Here is a 15,693-nt window from a genome sequence, read left to right as displayed (position 1 = left end):
ACCCTCACACGTATTATAGCTCCAATTATTCTGATCAATTTTGCTTCTCTTTACAGAGTTACCATTGCCTTGTTGCTGGTGGGAATTCAGAATATAATACTCCAAAACAAGGTACCTTAAGGTTCCACCTGACACTTCCTAAGTAAAAACTGCAGTAGGCTCACAAGGCTGTGCTTTGGGGCCAGCTATCAGAGGGTGCTTATAAACTGTCAGGGTGGGAAAGGTTGAAGGCATTGCTGAGGGTCTAAACATGGAAGAGGCCCCAGGGGTAATCGAGATGGGGCACAAGGTACCAACAGTAAAGGTTAGTCTCTGTGACTCTCAGGACTCATCCACTCCCTGTGTCTGTCTCGAGTCGAGTATATTTGTGTCTGTTCAGTCTCTGGGCGCATCCTGGTTTTCCATCCCAGGGTTGCAAAGAGGACTGCTTTCCTTGCACAGACCTCGCAGTTCTGCTTGGCCTTGGAGCTCTACCCTCTGACAGTGGTAAGAGAGTCTGAGTCTTGGGAAAAGGAGCAAACAGACTGCTTGGCCACTTGGAAGCCTGACCAGAGGCGCCAGGACAGACAGCAAGATTCCCTTGGGCCTGGGTGAGGCCAGTTCCCAGGGCTATTAAGAATATCTACAAAATGTTTGGGCCAAAATTCCAACTAGTATTCCAACAGTATTTATTTGCCCATTCCTCAATAGGGTATGTTTACCCTTCTAGGAGGGAGTCTTAAGGAGATGGGGTTTGGGGTCTGGGTACTGTGGGCCATCCATATCTCCAACATCCCTGAATTGTCCTGAGACGCAGGAGGTGATCTTCCATAACACAGTAGAAAACAGGCCAGGAGAGGACCTAACTACCTGCCCAAGGTTAGTGAGGGAATATAGGCAGTAGCCAGGCCTCTTCCCTCCTGTTTATGTTCCATGTCAATGTCCAGTCTTTACAAATATAGAATGCAGACTCCACTAAGCATTGCATGGGGTCCACATTGTGTCTACCTGTTGTTCTCAAGCATTCCTTAGATGTTTGTCAGGTTAAAAGAAAAACCACCTTCCCAGAACCTAGGAACTCTTAGCAAGAGTGAGAAACAAACCTAGAGTTGCCTTGACTCACACATCCTCCTCTGGCCTCTGTAATAGGCTAAAATTCCCACCTCAGAGCTACTCTTTGAGTTAAAACACTCCCTCCCCAGCAGTCCTGTTGAAATGCACCTGCTATATGGAAAATAGAAAGCAAGTAGGAGTTGAGTGCAGTGGCTCACACTTGTAATTCCAGATATGTGAGGAGAATAATTAGGAGGTTCATAGTCCCGGCCAGCCCAGGGGGGTAGGGAGAACAAGACTCTATTCACAAAAGCAACAAATCAGGGTGGGGTTGTGGCTCAAGTGTTAGAGTGCCTAACAAGTGCAAGGTTCTGAGTTCAAGCCTCAGTACCAACTAAAAAAGAGTAACTTCCAATAGAGGGAGGAATGTGTCTTTTATTCTGTTGCCTTAAATCCTTTCCCAAGGAAGGTGACACAAACTTCCCTTGGAAGGAAGCTTTCTTTTCCCCATACACAAGTCCTTCTTCAGAACATTTTAAAGGTCTCCTTCCAGAGGACTGAGAGTATCCTTGATTCTCTGTCACTTGTCACTGTCATGGGGTCAGAAGGTTATCATTGGGCAAATCCCACCTGCTTCATAAATTGTTTTCCCCAGACTTCCTAGCCATAGGAGACAAGTTGCTAACATAACCTGTTCCCCCTCCCCAGGACATTAAGCAACACCACCAAGTTGTGATTTCAGGCCACTCACCTGTATTTATAGTCTCTGAAGCACATCTGATGAGCTTTAAGTTTGGAAATGAGAAGCCTGAGGATTTTTAGGAAGATGAAGAAATTGACCTTGGAAACAAAAAGTAGATCTGACTTAAGGAAGATGCCATGCAGCTGTAAATACCAAAGTCTGCCCTGAGTTTGGCCATCTGTAAGCCAGGGGTAAGACAGCAGTTAGCTGGTTCCATAGTAAACGCTGACTGCAATTCCACTGTCTCACAACCCTCATAAGTTCCTAAGAGTCTGAAATGAAGCCTAGAGCTACATTCAGTTTATGGTTCTGCTTCAGGAAGGCCCAAAAGACAGGTGGATATCATTATTGTTGTTTATTATCATCATCATCATTCAACATTTGTTCAGTACTTACCATGTTACTTAGAACTTCCCATACAATATTTACTTAATCTTCATAACTACCCCCTGTAAGTCTTCATGACAACCCACACACACACAATTATTTTTAATCCTCATAACATAAGGAGGACTAATGGGCACAAGAATGAGTATAAAGCTCAGACTTAATAAATGCCCCTTTCTTTAACAAAACACCAATCTCCCTCTCTTCTGTATGGAAGTCCAGTTCTCTTGGAGGAGGTCCTTCAACCATAAGGGAGGCATGTGTTCTCCATTCCCTACATTATTTCCCACAAGTGTCATGGAATGGGCAAATCTAGCCCTTCATTGTTCAGCTTTGGTAGAAGTTATAAAATATATCTGCAAATTCCTTGACATTCCTCTCAGAAAGAAAAATCTAATCTTAATCCCCTGTCCTGAATGAGCATTACATTTCATTACTTGAATTTAATGAAAGGATTATAGAGGGAATGATATAGTTTCAAGGCCTATATTCTACAGGCACCCCCCTTCTCTCTTAGATTGCTCAGTCTGGGGGAAAGTCAACCACTATGTTGCAAGGATGCTCAAGCAGCTTGTGGAGCTCTGAACAGAACCAATGTTGGAGAATCAAGTCATCGTGCTGACAACCAGCACTACTTGCCAGCTATGTATGTGTGAGCCACTTTGGGTGCTGATCCCCCAGCTCCAGTCAAGCATCCAGATGGTAACAGCTCTGACTGACATCCTGACTTCTAAGAGATCATGGACATCTGGAAATGTTAGAAAGCCAAGACGCTGAGCATGGATTGACTCCATATGAGCTTATAGAATAAGAACAGAATTTGTGAGGAGACTGGGAAGGGGAGGGAAGGCCATGTGACACAAGCCCTTTTGCCATCAAAGGCAATGGAGAGTCAATTAATTTTCAACAGGAAAGTGACTGAATCAACTTTGTACTCCTGCAGTTAAGAAAGATCATTTTAGTAACAATGTGGAAAGATTAGCCGAGAGCCTGTTTTCAGAGTTCCTGGGGAGGAGGATGGGGAGGTGAATTCAAGAAGCTAGCCTAGACTTTCAGTGATGGAGAACAGTGCGTGACTTGACATTATTGAAAAGTTTGCGTCACATAAGCTTTGTTACAAGTTGAATGTGATGTCAAAGATGGCCTCAAGTCTCATTAGTAGATCTCAGATATGTGGTAGTGCCATTCACCAAGTTGGATGGCACATAGAAGAGTGTTGATAATGGGAGGGAGAAAGAAAGTCTAGTAGTTTTGAACACAAAAGATATCATAAGGCAGTTGGCAGTTGAACACTTATACCTGGATCTCAGCAGGGCACAAAAACAATAGAATGATTAAGTTACCCAGTGGTATACCATAAGTTGGAGAGAGAGGTTTAAGATTAACCTTGTAAAAGAGAACAGTAAAGTGGCCACAACAAAGGAAATTCCAAAAGAGTACCTGGGAGCTGGGCATGGTGATACACACCTATAATCCCTGCATTTGGAAGGCTGAAACAAGAAGGATTTGAGTGCAAGGTCAGCTCAGAACAGTGTGGTCCTGTCTCAAAAATGCAAAAATAACTGGAAGTGTGGTTCAAGAAGTAAAACACCCACTTAGCAAAGCACAAAGCCCTGAGCCCAATCGCCAGTGCCACCAGAAACTAAATAAATGTAGCATAAAGAATAGCTAGGTCATCTTAACTCAGGAACAAGACAAGGATGTCCACTCTCTTCACTTCTCTTCAATCTAGTATTAGAATGCCTAGCTACAAAAATAAGACAAGATCCAAACATAAAGGGGATCCAAATAGGGAAAGAAGAAGTAAAACTCTCCCTCTTTGCAGATGACATGATCTTGTATTTAAAGAATCCCACAGACTCCACTCCCAAATTACTCAAGCTTCAAAACTTTGGCAAAGTAGCAGGGTATAAAATTAACCCTCAGGGGCTGGGAAGGTGGCTCAGTGGTAGAGCGCTTGCCTTGCATGCATGAGGCCCTGGGTTCAATTCCGCAGCACCACATAACTAGGGAAAAAAAAGCCAGAAGTGGCGTGTGGCTCAAGTGGTAGAGTGCTAGCCTTGAGCTGAAGAGCGGAGGGACAGTGCACAGGCCCAGAGTTCAGGCCCCACGACTGGTGCAAAAAAAAAATTAACCCTCAAAAATCAATGGCTTTTCTGTATGTCAACAATGAGAAAAGTGTGGCTGAAATTAGGAAAGCAACTCCATTTGTAATAGCCCCACAAAACATAAAATACCTAGGAATTAACCAAAGAAGTGAAAGACTTCTATGATAAAAACTTTAAAAACCTGAAAAAGGAAATCAAAACAGAACTTAGAAAGTGGCAAAAACTCCCATGCTCCTGGATTGGAAAGATCAACATCGTGAAAATGGCAATACTTCCCAAGGCTATCTACAAATTCAATGCAATACCTATCAATATTCCAACCTCATTCTTCAAGGAAATAGAGGAGGCAATCCAAAAATTCATATGGAACAATAAAAGATCCCAAATAACAAAAATGATTCTCAACAGAAAGAACAATGCTGGAAGAATATCAATACCAAATTTCAAACTCTACTACAAAGCCATAGTAATCAAAACAACTTGGTACTGGCACAAAAACAGACCTCAAGACCAATGGAATAGAATTGAAAACCCAGAAATGAACCTACAGACCTATAGCCATCTAATCTTCGATAAGGGAGCTAAAAAAATAGAATGGAAGAAAGACAGCCTCTTCAGTAAATGGAGCTGGCAAAATTGGTTAACTACTTGTAGAAAACTAAAGCTAGATCCTTATATATCACCCTGCACCAGAACCAACTCCAAATGGATCGAAGACCTCAGAGTCAAACCAGACACTGAAAACATTACAGGATGGAATAGGAGAAACCCTAGGTCTCCTTGGCACAGGCCGAAATTTTCTGAATAGAGACCCAGAAACACAACAAATCAAAGAAAGGTTGGACAAATGGGATTGCATGAAATTGCAGAGCTTCTGCATTGCAAAGGACATAGCTAGCAAGATCAATAGAAAGCCCACGGATTGAGAGATCTTCACTAGCCATATAACAGACAAGGGTCTCATAGCTAAAATATACCTGGACCTCAAAAAATTAAATCCCCCAACAACAAATCTCCAAAGAAACAACTGCCCAACAAATAAGTGGACTAAAGACTTAAAGAGAAACTTCTCTGAAGAGGAAAGAAGGATGGCCAATGGACACATGAAGAAATGTTCAACCTCTCTAGCCATAAAAGAAATGCAAATCAAAACAACATTGAGATACCACCTCACCCCAGTTAGAATGGCTATAATCAAGGACTCTAATAACAACAGATGCTGGAGGGGATGTGGACAGAAGGGAACCTTACTGCTTTGTTGGTGGGAGTGTAAACTTGTTCAGCCACTTTGGAAAGCAGTATGGAGGTTCCTCAAAAGACTCCACATAGAGCTCCCCTATGTCCTAGCAATCCCACTTTTGGGCATTTACCCAAAGGTTCACAAACAAGACCACACTAAAGCTACCAGCACAACAATGTTTATTGCAGCATTATTTACAATAGCTAAGACATGGAACCAACCCAGATGCCCCCTCAGTAGATGAATGGATCAAGAAAATGTGGTATATATACACAATGGAATTCCATGCCTCCATCAGAAAGAATGACATTGCCCCATTTGTTAGGAAATGGAAAGACTTGGAAAAAAATTATATTAAGTGAAGTAAGCCAGGCCCAAAGAAACATAGGTCCCATGGTTTCCCTTATTTGCAATAACTAGTATATGTCTGAGTCAAGCAGAAAAGGTCAGATAAGTTGATGTTAGGGAAACAAACCCTAAGATATGTATTCAAATTTTTTTTCTTTCATGTGATTGTTTCTAACACATTTATAAGATTATTTCTTTGTTACTTTGTATGTCCCTCCCCCAAGGTATAACCCCCTGCTTTCACTGTATTTGATGTTGTTATAATGTGTGGAGGGGAAGGGAAAAAAACAAATCATTTAAATAGGGATACAGGTGGACCCATTGCAACAATGAGACATACAAGTCTACAAGTCGTATGTCGAAAACGAACTTTACAACTTTGGTGGGGGCAGAGGGAGGAGGGTTGGAGGGATGGGGGGAGGATGGGATGGGAAGGGGCAACAAAGAAGGAGGCTACAATGCTTGATAAGAAATGTACTCATTATCTTGCCCGTGTAATTGTAACCCCTCTGTACAGTATTTTCACAATAAAAAAAGAGAAAAAAAAAAGAATAGCTAGGTCACTTGGTGTGAATCACTTTATGAGACACCCACCCCTCCCCCCAAGAATCTCATGAAGAGAAGAATTATAAGAAAGTTTAAAGGCTACATCAAATTAAAATAATGTAAGATAGCATTTAGCTATAAAGAGCTCCATAGAAGAAGCTTCAGTGTAGAAAAGGGAGCCCAGGTCAGACTTCAATGCTTTAGACATTTTGTGGGGCTTTTTTGGTCTTTGCTTGTTTGTTGTTTATTTGTTAATTTTTGTAGTACTGGGGTTGAAATCACAACCTCGTATTTATTTGCTAGACAAACACTCTACTACTTGAGCTTTTTTTGCTTGGGCTATTTTTTCAAAGGGGTCTCACTTTTTAGAGTTAAGCAGCCTGGACTATGGTCCTCCTATGTATGCTCCCTGAGTAACTAGGGTGACAGATATGAAGAACTGCACTAAGTTATTTTATGGTTGGAAAAGGTTGTTGCAGACTTTTGCCTGGGCTGGTCTTTAACTGTATCCTTCTGATCTCAATCTCACAATTAGCTAATATTACCAGGTGTGTGACCGAGTCTACTTAGCTTGCTTTGTTTCTCAATGAAAGGTGAGGAGAGATGGTGTAAACAGTTCAGTAGGCTTGTCTATAAGAATAGAGATAATGCCACTTCATTTTTATTTGCCAGACTGGAAGAGGTCTTGGTGGCAGTTGCTTTTTAAGAATGCAAAGATTTAAGAATGTCTCCATGGGAAGGGAAAAAGAGCTGGCAGAAAAGGGCAATCAGGTGATAATTAATAGAATAAAGTCTGTACAGGTGTTGATAAAGTCTCTCCATCACAGTAATAGTGTCCCTACCTAGAAATAAAATCCTATAGTTACATATTGAAACACAGTCCATGAGATCCTAGTATGTACTTCATTAGCCTAGATGGGGAAAAAAATCAATGCTCTGTAATAAAAAGCTAGAGTTTTAGGCAAGTGGCTATTTATCTAAAATGTAAGCCAAGAAGAATGATGGAGTTTCCCAGCCAAAGAATATTTAGTAACAGAAAACTTAAATACAAACTAAATGTAAGCAAGTAATTTATCCCCTTTAATGGGATTTCTGTTTTCCATCATAAAGAGAAAAGGCTGTGAGAAGACTTAGTGATTTGTTATTCTTACAAAATAAGCAGGGGAAAGGTGGCATACTTCACTAAGTGCACTTAGATAGGAGCTGTCTCCCAAGAAATGAAGGAGGTGTGAATTCACTGTGTCTTCATGAGACCAGACAAGAGAAAATGAGCATCCACCATCCACCAATGAACTACAGGAGGGAGGGATGGAAGGAAGAAGGGAGAGCTTCCTAGGGCCTATTGCTCTGGGATGAAATATTAGCCCCTGTTGTCCTGGCACCTGGGACAATCCAGAATTTCAGCAAGACAAAAGTCAGCAATTCCATTTGGAAAATGTAGCTCCCTGCCCAGATGTTACACTTATTTGTGTACCCCAGCATCTGTATGCAGATCTGGTACTACAGGTCGCCAAAGTGATGGCTAGCATGGCAGGATCTGGGGTCGGGGGCAGGCTAGCTTCAGGTGGAACTATTCCATCTGTTTGCAAGCCTGGATCCTCTGGCCTGCTATATGGATAAAGGGGCCCACATACCTTCCCCAATAGCCCAGGTGAACTATGATGCTCCTCAGGAGGTAAGAAGTGACTGGGAAAGGTAGAAGGAAGCCTTTGGCTCTTAGTATTCACATTCATACACTTTTTTAAAAAAAGGAAAACTTCTGCAATCATCTGTTATCTGATTTTCTTTCACTGTGGAAAAGAGATGATAGGATGCAGCAAATGTGTGTGATGTCTGCTATACATCTTCAAGAGAATATGGGGGTGAGGATATGTTTGGGGAGCCCTGGACCAGCCTGACTTTCTGGCAGGACACAGGAACTGAAGAGGGATCAGGTCAATAAAAACAATACGCTTTTACCAACTTCTCAGTTTTGCTACATTGTTAGAAGGTCAGAGGAGACTCCATGAGAATAAATGATGGCTTTGACACTAGGACTTCATAAGGTCAACAGAGGGCTCATTCAATTCATTGACTCAAAACAACCATTCAAGTCAGGAACTGGGGGCTCATGACTAGCTAGTACTCTTAGCTACTCAGGAGGCTTAGAGCTGAGGATCAAGGTTTGAAAACAGCCCAAGCAGTTGGTGAGATTCATATCTCCAATTAGCAAGCAAAATGTCAGAAGTAGAGGTGTGGTCACATGGTTAGAACACTACTCTTGAGCAAAAAAAAAAAAAAAACAAGGGAGAGCTCAAGGCCCTGAGTTCAAGCTTCAGTACTGGTACCATGAAGAAGTCATTCAACCAGAAGTCCAATCTGTTAACTGTGGATCAAAGACCTTGTATAGCTGAATCATTTAGTGAGGTCATCTTTGAAGGATTGGACTAATCAAGACTTTATCAATTTTCTACAGGGATAAAAGAGACTAAGACATAAAAATGTACCCTGTCCAATATGACTTAATTTACATGTTCACTCAGAAGTGACAGCTAAATAGTGAAAAAGTATACAAAGAAAGAGGTAGGGGACAGCTGGGCACCAGTGGCTCATGTCTGTAATCCTAGCTACTCAGGAGGCTGAGATCTGAGAATCACTGTTCAAAGCCAGCCTGGGCAGGAAAGTCCGTGAGACTCTTATCTCCAATAAACCACTGGAAAACCAGAAGTGGCGCTGTGGCTCAAGTGGTAGAGTACTCGCCTTGAGCTGAAGAGCGCCCAAGCCCAGAGTTCAAGCCTCATGACCAACCAAAAAAAAGAAAAGAAAAGAAAAAGAAAGAGGTAGGGGAAAGGGAGGAGGGGGAAAAGGGAGGAGGAAATAAAAAAAAGAGGTAGGAAATAATTCTCTGATTTCTTTGTCTAGCCAAAGACCCAAGGAAAATGTAGAGTCTTCAGACTGACACACTACAGGAGTGTCAGAAACAGAGGAAACGTACCAACACAGCAACAGATAATAATAATAGTAGTAGCAGCAGCAGCAGCAGCAGCAGCAGTAGTAGTAGTAGTAGTAGTAGTAGTAGTAGTAGTAATATGATGTCCATTTGTCAACTCAGATATTGATCAGATACTGATCAGCCTGCAAGCTCTTGGAACTGGTTTTAGGGCTCCCAAAACAGCATGTCCTACCCCCACATGAAGAGGATAGAAGGTGCAAACAACTATTTGGAGCAAAATTCTGTATGTGGTCTGAGAAAATAGTGAGGTGAATGAAGTACCTGTGTGTCCAGGAACAGCAGGTGATACCTGAACTTAGAGACTGTGCAATGGTTTCACCACTGGATCAGACTAAGAATTGGGATCCTTGGGGGAACCTGAACCAAAGAACTATTGCCAAAAAGTCTGCAGTACTTGGCCTGCCAGTCTCAGGCCTGGGAGAATAGTGTTTGAAAGACAATGCAGTGATATGGTTATAGGTACCAATGTCACCCCGTCAGACCCTGTAGGCTGAGATCCAGCACCTACCTACTGCTTCTGTGACTTTTAAAAAAGGAACTTCTCATTTTCCCAATCTTCTTGACAAAAGATAAACAGAATAGCACCTCTGCTTTATAAGGCTGGTTGGGAAGTTTAACTGGGCAGTGGTGAGGGTGCCTCAGAGCATCTCCTAGGTGGGTACTGAAATCTCAGAGAAGAGGATGTGGAGAAGGGAGTGGTAGGCCTCATAGCATCATTAATGAGATGTGAGTCACTGGGGGAGGAGGGGCTGGCTTCATTGGATCATTTGCTCCCAGTCTGATCCCTAGTAGGAAGATACCAGCTACAGGTATGCCATCTTCTAGACTTCAGGTGATATAGCCCTGGCAACTAAGGGGCTCTCTGATGCCTTAGTTTTCCTGCCATTTCTATGCACATTTCTCCTTCCAGGTCACCTAGATTTGAGCAGGCAATTTTACTGACAAATATGGACAGTCCTCTGTGAAAAATAGCTGCCTTTTTTTTTTGCTGGTCCTGGGACTTAAAGTCAGGGCCTAGGTGCTGTCCCTGACCTTCTGCTCAAGGCTAGCACTCTACCACTTAATCCACAGTGCCACATCTTTGAGAGTCTCACAGACTTTCCTGCCTGGGCTAGCTTCAAGCTGCAATCCTCACATCTCAGCCTCCTAAGTATCTAGGATTATAGGCATGAGTCACCAGCACCCAGCTTAAAACCAACTTTTTTTTTCATAAAATCACATTATTCACATGGATGTGGCAAAAATGGGTCATCCAGAAACCACTTGGAGGAGTCATGATAGCACCAAACACAGTGCCCAGCACCCAGAGGGCACTCAGAGAGGATGGCACTCCAAGAAGACTTTCTGCCTCCCTTGTAGAGCCTGCCAATCCTTCCCACTGCTGGACACCTCCCTATGCCTGTGCTCAAGCTTCTCTGATGGATTCATTCTCATATACTATCCTCTAAAAGGCCTAAGACTCTAGAGCAGTCATCTCTTCCCATCCCAAATATTCTGAGCTACCGTGAGTCAAAATCTTTTCCTCCTCAGAGTAACATCATCTCCTGATTCTACCACTCAGGACAGCTCTGTTTTGATACCAATTGTATGATTTTCATTGGTGTCTTCCTCCTTTCTGCTAATGATATTAAGCTACAAGCTGGTAATTCTGTTGTTGTTGAGTCTTTGCCTAACCAAACCTTCCCATTTCCCCAGCACCTTGTTCACATTGCAGCCATTTAGTCAGGGATCACAGAGCTGGGCATAGGTCCCTATATGGCTGTGAAGACCCAAAGAGAATGAGGTTTACAGTATTACTCTGAATCTAGTCCTTAACTAGCTTCTGACTCCTCATTCAGTAACTGCTCATAGTTCAGCTCTGCCTCATGGAAGGAAAGGATATTGAATTAATTTGTGGGGTTAGGAGATAAGGGAGGGAATGTTCCTCAAGCTGGTGAGTTCAGGGAAAAGAGGTGTCAGGATTGAGCTTACTGTGACACAAAGCAGCATGGGTCCACGGATGATCCACCAGATGTTCTTGTTCTTGTTTGCTGCCCAGCACCTAAGGGCAAAGAACAGATAGGAGACAAAGTTGAGACCAAGTTGAAGGTCAAATTCTCATGCCCTGTGGAAAACCTGTGCTTGCTCTTGCTTGTCCTCCAGCCTTGCTTTCTACTAATCATTCTCCCAAGAGGTGAGATAGAGAGAAAAAAGGACTAAATCCTTTGTCCTGGTACTGCTGACTATTCTTACCATGCAAGAGCTCTTCAGTATTAACAGCTCAGTGCATGAGCCCCGCCACATTTTTCTCCATGTAATGTAAATCTTTAATTGTGGTATCTTATTGCTTCACTAGTTTACTTTTTGTTTGTATACCCATACTCGGGCTTGAATTTGGGGCCTAGGTGCTGGGTAGTGTCCCTTAGCTTTTTCTTTTTCTTTTCCTTTTCCTTCCCATTCTTTTCTTTTTGGTCTGAGATTGAGATTCAAACTCAGTACCTGACACTTTTACTCATTGGCTGGCACTGTACCAACTAAGCCATGCCTCCAACCCCTGACCCTTAACTTTTCGCTCAAGGCTGACACTCAATCACTTGAGCCACAGCTCCACTTCCAGCTTCTCAGTGATACATTATATGTAAGAGTATCACATACTTTCCTGCCTCCACCTCTTTTTTCAGGACTTTTAGTCTCTAAAAGTCAAAAGATAAGAACTAATTTGGAGCCAGGCATAGTGACACATGCTTATAATCCTAGCTACTCAGGAGGCCAAGACAAGAGAATCAAAAGTTGAGTCCAGACCAGGAAAAGTTAGTCTCTCTCTCAAAAACAGAATACAAACAAAAGGCCTGGAGGCATGACTTAGGAGTTAAGAGTGCCTACCAAGTATGTGTGGCCCTGAGTTCAACACCAGTAGCTTTAAAAAAAAGTTTTTTGTTCTTTTTGTTTTAATAAAATGTTCTCATAATATTTCGCAAAACAGGTATGCCACAATTTGAGTAATGATTCTCACACTGATGGGAATTCAGGTATGTTTTTGTTTTTGCTTTTTTTTCTGTCATGTTGACAGTGTTCTAATAACTATCTCCATGCTTATGATGTCCTTACATACTCAGCATCACAGCTAAAACTTGCAGCATATTTGTGGTTATCTACATGTGTGACTAAATTAGTAAGTGACTACAAGATTTTTGATTACTTATCTACATTCCAAATCATATTCTAGATGGACACAGTCGGAAAGTTGGTTGCTTTCTTTGGGAAAATGGTGTCATTCTTTAAGCATTTCTGGGAATTACTGGCTCATAAAGGGTAAATCCAGATGAATTACTTACCCTTTGTTCTCCAGGTATGCACGAGCAATCCCCCAGGGGACAACAAATAGCATAGGAAATACTGTGAAGAAACAAGCAAGTTTAGTTAAAGACTGGTTGGCCAATGAGAAGATCAAGAATGAAATCAGGAACACTCCATTTGCAATAACCTCAGAAAAATAAAATACATAGGAATTAACCAAAAATCTGAAGTATCTTTATGGTAAAAACTTTAAAAGGTAAAGAAGGAAATTAAAGAAGACTTAAGAACATGGAAAGAATTCCATGCTCCTGGATTGAAAGAATTAACATTGTGAGAAAGGTAACAGTGCCCAAAGGAATCTACAAATTCAATGCAATAACTATCAAAATCCCAACATCATTCTTCAATGAGTAAAAAAATAACCCAAAAATTCATATGAAACAACAAAAGATCCTGAATAGCAAAAGAAATCCTTAGCAAGCAGAATAATGTTGGAGGAAAAACAATACCAAACTTCAAACTCTTCTACAAAGCCATAATAATGAAAACAGCTTGGTACTGGTATAAAAACGGGCCTGAAGATCAATGGAACTGCATAGAAGACCCAGAAATAAACCAACAGAACTTCAACTATTTAATCTTCAATAAGGGAGACAAAAACTTAGGCTAGAAGAAAAACAACCTCTTCAACAAATGGTGCTGGCCAAACAGGATATCCACATGCAGAAAACTGAAACTAGCTCCTTATATATCAACTTGCTCCAGCGGTTTGATCCGGTTCTAACCAGTTTGAGTCGGTCTGATCCAGTTTGAACCGGTTCTAACCGGTTTGATCCGGTACTGACCGGTTGGAGCCGGTTTGATCCGGTTCTAGCCGGTTTGAGGCGGTTCCAACCGGTTTGATCCGGTTCTAGCCGGTTTGATCCGGTTCTGACAGGTTTGAGCCGGTTTGATCCAGCTCTAATCGGTTTGAGCCGATTAGATCCGGTTCTGACAGGTTTGAGCCGGTTTCATCCGGTTCTAACCAGTTTGAGCCGGTTCTAACCGGTTTGAGGGAGTTCGAGCCGGTTTGATCCAGCTCTAACCAGCTTGAAGCGGTTTGATCCGGTTCTGGCCGGTTTGAGCCGGTTTCCACCGGTTTGAGCTGGCTCTAACCGGTTTGAGCCGGTTTGATCCGGTTCTGACCGGCTTGAACCGGTTCTAGGCGGTTTGATCCGGTTCTGAACGGGTTTGATCCAGTTCTATAACCGGTTTGATCCAGTTTTAACCGGTTTGATCTGGTTCTAACCGGTTTGATGTGGTTCTGACCGGCTTGATCCGGTTTGAACCGGTTCTGACCGGTTTGAGCCGTTTTGATCCAGTTCTAAACCGGTTCAAGCCGGTTCAAACCGGTTTGATCTGGTTCTGACCGGTTTGATCCATTCTGACTGGTTTGATCCAGTTCTGACCGGTTTGAGCCGGATTGATCCGGTTCAGCCGGTTTGATCTGGTTCTGACCGGTTTGATCCGGCTTGAACCGGTTCTGACCGGTTTGATCCGGTTCTAACCGCTTTGATCTGGTTCTGGCCGGTTTGAGCCGGTTTGATCCGGATTGATCCAGTTCTAACTGGTTCAAGTCGGATCAAGCCGGTTCAAACCGGTTTGATCTGGTTCTGACCGGTCTGAGCCTGTTTGATCCGTTTCTAACCGGTTTGATCAGGTTCTGACCGGTTAGAAAGGGTTCTGCCAGCTTTGAGCCGGTTTGATCCAGCTCTAACCGGTTTGATCCGGTTCTAGCTGGTTTGATCCGGTTCTAACCGGTTAGAGCCGGTTTGATCCGGTTCTGACCGGTTTGATACAGCTCTGACCGGTTTGAGCCGGTCTGATACGGTTCTATTGGTTGGAGCCGGTTCTAACCGGTTTGAGCCAGTTTGATCTGGTTCTAGCCGGTTGGATCCGGTTTGAACCGGTTTCAACCCGTTTCAAACTGGTTTCAACTGGCTCTAACTGGTTTGATCTGGTTTGATCCGGTTCTATCCGGTTTGATCTAACCGGTTTGATCCGGTTCTAACTGGTTTGAACCGGCTCTAACTAGTTTGATCTGGCTATAACCGGTTTGATCTGGTTTGATCCGGTTCTAACTGGTTTGAACCGGCTTTAACTAGTTTGATCTGGCTATAACCGGTTTGATCTGGTTTGATCTGGTTCTAACCGGTTTGATCCGGTTTCAAACCGGTTTGATCCGGTTTCAAACCGGTTTGATCCGGTTCTAACCCTTTCTATGCAGTTTGATTTTTGATCCAGTTCTAACGGTTTTATCCAGTTCTTACCGGTTTCATCCAGTTCTATCCGGCTCTAACCGGTTTGATACGGTTCTAACCAGTTTGATCCGGTTCTAACAGGTTCTATCCGGTTCAAAAGTTATATACTGATTATACTTTTATAATTATATATTATTATATAATATATATGACAAATATAATTATATGTTTTAAATTTTTATTTGTATGTTGATCAATGGGACCCTTTTCAATATTCTCATGCATATTTCCCCTACCCACTCTTTCCCTCAGTCTTCCCAATTTTGTAGGATATACATTGGATTCTTGACTGTATGCTCCTCCTATTTTCTTCTTCATTTGTCTATCCCTTTCCCCTTGACTTACCCCTACCTTTCAAGTATCCATTTTACTGGTATTTTATTTTGCTGAACGTTGACTTTGTCTTTCTAAGAAAATACACTATTTTCATTCTTATATATTTTATTTATTTAATTTGTATAATCTATTATATAATATATGTAAGTGAAAGATAGAAATACATTTCATTCTATAGTCATGCTTTTTATAGTATACAATATAACCTAATATAAAGTATTTTATATACTATATTATATACTATATTTTATAGCTCACTCACTCTCCATGTGTCTTCACTATGTGAAGATACAGCCATCAGGACAGAAGATGTCTGCAAATGCTCACCAGGAAGACAGCCCTCACCAGAACCCAACCACACTATACCTTTCATTCTTCAGAAACAT

General features: G+C 42.1%; 1 protein-coding gene across 1 annotated transcript in view; it reads right to left on the bottom strand.

The window, feature by feature from the left end:
• Glp2r (glucagon-like peptide 2 receptor) overlaps positions 1 to 15,693 on the bottom strand; it is a 57,548-nt gene that overhangs the window by 17,313 nt on the left and 24,542 nt on the right. The window contains exons 10-12 of the mRNA XM_013013102.1: positions 12,710 to 12,770; positions 11,367 to 11,436; positions 1,784 to 1,872 (exon numbers count right to left, since the gene is read on the bottom strand). Coding sequence (XP_012868556.1) covers positions 1,784 to 1,872; positions 11,367 to 11,436; positions 12,710 to 12,770 — 220 coding nt within the window. The remainder of the gene's footprint in view (positions 1 to 1,783; positions 1,873 to 11,366; positions 11,437 to 12,709; positions 12,771 to 15,693) is intronic.

Source organism: Dipodomys ordii, unplaced genomic scaffold, assembly GCF_000151885.1.
Source record: "Dipodomys ordii isolate 6190 unplaced genomic scaffold, Dord_2.0 Scaffold19, whole genome shotgun sequence".
Lineage (NCBI taxonomy): Eukaryota > Metazoa > Chordata > Mammalia > Rodentia > Heteromyidae > Dipodomys > Dipodomys ordii.
This window is presented reverse-complemented; position numbering and strand designations above follow the sequence as displayed.